The sequence below is a fragment of the Neodiprion fabricii genome, chromosome 5 (assembly GCF_021155785.1).
Source record: "Neodiprion fabricii isolate iyNeoFabr1 chromosome 5, iyNeoFabr1.1, whole genome shotgun sequence".
Classification (NCBI taxonomy): domain Eukaryota; kingdom Metazoa; phylum Arthropoda; class Insecta; order Hymenoptera; family Diprionidae; genus Neodiprion; species Neodiprion fabricii.
In genome coordinates, this window is record NC_060243.1 from 22,245,502 (window position 1) to 22,248,572 (window position 3,071).

The 3,071-nt window shown below is 45.2% G+C and overlaps 1 protein-coding gene across 1 annotated transcript; it reads left to right on the top strand.

The window, feature by feature from the left end:
• Positions 1-151: 151 nt before the first annotated feature.
• On the top strand, positions 152-2,469 carry LOC124182835. Its single transcript, XM_046570584.1, has 6 exons — positions 152-328; positions 1,038-1,108; positions 1,223-1,376; positions 1,457-1,648; positions 1,940-2,048; positions 2,147-2,469. Exons 2-6 carry the CDS (start codon positions 1,042-1,044, stop codon positions 2,342-2,344), a joined length of 720 nt encoding a protein of 239 aa, XP_046426540.1. The 5' UTR covers positions 152-328; positions 1,038-1,041; the 3' UTR covers positions 2,345-2,469.
• The last annotated feature ends 602 nt before the right edge of the window (positions 2,470-3,071 follow it).

Here is a 3,071-nt window from a genome sequence, read left to right on the forward strand (position 1 = left end):
ATTTGGCGCCTCGTTATGCCAAGTGGCATTGAAAAATTGTCCACGTACATAAAAGAAAACTCCCCGCGACTTGCGTGCAGACGAGGGGAGCAAATGATCTCTGCAGCCTCCGGTTGTTAAACTTTCGGGGCGAAAGAGGGGAGTCACGATTAATTGTCGCATATTGCGATCGTTCAGGTGGTCACCCGGCCGAGATAAGCGACAGATGGATATCTCACCCTCAGGTGCGTGATTATGATCGTCTCGCAGAACGTATATATATATATGGGGGAACATCGTTCGACAAACCAGCAGTGCGTGCCTGTGGTTACAGCTCTACGAATCCCGCGTGAGTATAATAGTAGGTTACAGTTCGTTCGACGAATCTATGAACGGTCAGGTTTTGCCGTCAAAGTTCCTGCACGCATCTCGGTTGGACATTAACTTGTATATTTCATTGCAACGGGAAGAAATTGAATTCCATCTCTACGAAAATTTCTACTCTCGGCCATCAGTTTTTAAATACCCTGCGTATGAGTCACGAATCTTTTACACGTTCATCGCGGTTTAATTTCAATTTTGGGATTATTTGGCGATCGTAAACGCCCGTCGAAATCCTTACGAGAGTTTTGCTCGGATATAATTCAGGGAGGAAGATTCCGGTCGATATTCCAGCTTATAAACGTGGACGAGCCACCGTCATCCATCAGGTGTATGCCCACATGCTGTATTATATATACCTTGACGTCAAAGAAATCTGATACGCGTTCTCCATATCCCATTCGGTAGATGAGTAAGAGCGAACGCGAAAACTAATTGAGAAACAATTATAGCGGCATGTTATAGATGATTGATACGAAGAAATCAATTCAACCGATCGAAACGCGCGTTGAATCTGATTAGTCCGAGCAATCAAGTCCCAATTAGATATGGAATCACGATATAACTGTTAGATGATCAGTGATAAGAAGTGTTCGGTCCGTAACCCGCTCCCTCCTCCCTTACAGCCCAGGCGATTATTTTCATTAATTACTTCTATCAAATCGATTTTCACGCAGAGACATGAAATTTTACGGCATAGTTGTCTTCTTGGCGTTTGCCGCCCTTGCCCAGGGAGTGCCCAACAATGGTAAGTTGAAATCAGCTCAGTTTATCACGCTATAATTTGTAATCTAAATAAAATGCGATGAATCAGTGTAATTAGGTAAACGGTAATATGATTTTTATGCTGGCTGATCAACAGCGAGAACGAAGCGCTCGATTAGCGATAATCTGGTGACGTTGGTCGAGAGCATTCAAGCGTTAGCGTCGGCGGCTAACGAAGAGTTGGGACTCCCCGCATTCGACCCCTATACGGCTGATTCCCTTGACATTTCGATCAACCAGACTTTGGCAAAGTGTGTATAAACTTAGCCGCATCTTGATTACCGTCCGCATCTCTGACCGATGTGATGAAAATTGTGTTCGTTTCACGCAGATTGGAGGGCGGACTGACCGACTTGAAGATCGCGGGTCTGTCGGACTTCTCGATCGACACATTGAAGTTCAGTCTCATAGGACTCAAGTTCACCTTCGGTTTCACCTGGCCCAACATTACCTTCAGCACAGGATACTCGATCGACGGCACGGTCGCCAGCGTGATACCGATCTACGGTGATGGTGATGCATCGTAAGTTTTGCACTCGTACGGAACCATTGCTAAAAACCCTAGGGGACTTAAGAGGGGATTAAGATCCACAAGAGAGAAAACAGAGAGAATGCCGTGCTCTATGTTTTCTCTGAAGCATAATTGCATGGCGTGTTGGTGGCGGTCGGTAAAAAAGAATTCTGGCATGATCCTGCAATGGTTTTGTACCTTTGGCTGGGGTTTTCCTGACCAAATCACCTGGAACATTTTTACCACTGACGCAGGATATTCAACTTGCGTAAAACTTCGTAACGCCTCCAATGTATGTTGCAGTGGTGAGATCACCAGCCTGACCGTTTCCGGAACCGCTGGGATATCCATTAAGAATTCGTACCTGTACCTTAAAACTTTGACCAGCGCAGTCAGTTTGGACGATTTCGATGTAAGTGAGTTGTGATTTTTTACGCCTGTATAAGGAGGGCGATGCCCGTTCGCAGCAGAGTTCGTGGTTTTTTCCGTTAATGACGATTTTTTTCACAGCTCCAACTTACCGGACTCGTGAACAACGACGACGCATCGGCTCTCATAGCAGCCGTGGTCAGCGACACAGTCCCACAGATCCTCGTGGACTTCCAGGAGCAGATCACCGACGCCGCCAACACCGCGATCACCGAATACGTCGACGACTACCTCGGCAGCATGACGTTGGCTGAACTTCTGGCACTCATCAACAGCTAAATTAATTCCTCACGATCTGCGGGTACTTGGTTGAAATTTCAGTGTAGGATATTGCATTAACCAAGCACCAATCCACGCTTTGACTGCAGGAAATGTGAATGAATAAATAAATCATCGAAAATATATACATCATCTTAGCTAGAATGAAATTCGGTTCAAACCAGGCATTACGGGATCTATCGTTTTCGCAGTAAAGGCCATCAATGCCGTACTTCCGTTACTACGACTTCCGTTTGCAGTACGAGACTGTTGGGTGTTCGCATCAGGCGCTTCTAATAAACGGAAATTTGACTGCCCGCGAATTAAAAATATATTTTCATTCTACTTGTGAGGTCCAATTGTCTCGTATGCAATTGAACCTCCCGTTGTTCGTCTAATTTTCAGTCGCTATATGGCCCGTGTTAAACTGATCTTGTATTTATTCGGAAAGTGGTGAAAAAAAAAACTTGTGGCTAATACAGGGTGCGATTTTGTCGGTTGTGCAAAATCGTTTGGATCCAGTCGATAGTGAGTCGTATTGAAATATGGTCAACCAGATTTCGTATCAGTTCTTTGATTACAGCATCGAAACTGCATCAGCAATCGCCTTACAAATGGCTACATTTCATCCCACAGCCCCTTACGACAGGCAATTTCCGAATGTTGTATTTTACTTCTTTTTCATACCGAGCGATGGCGAGACTAGTCAGTCCCTCGTGAGGGCTTGCTATGAAGTGAGTTGCGATTG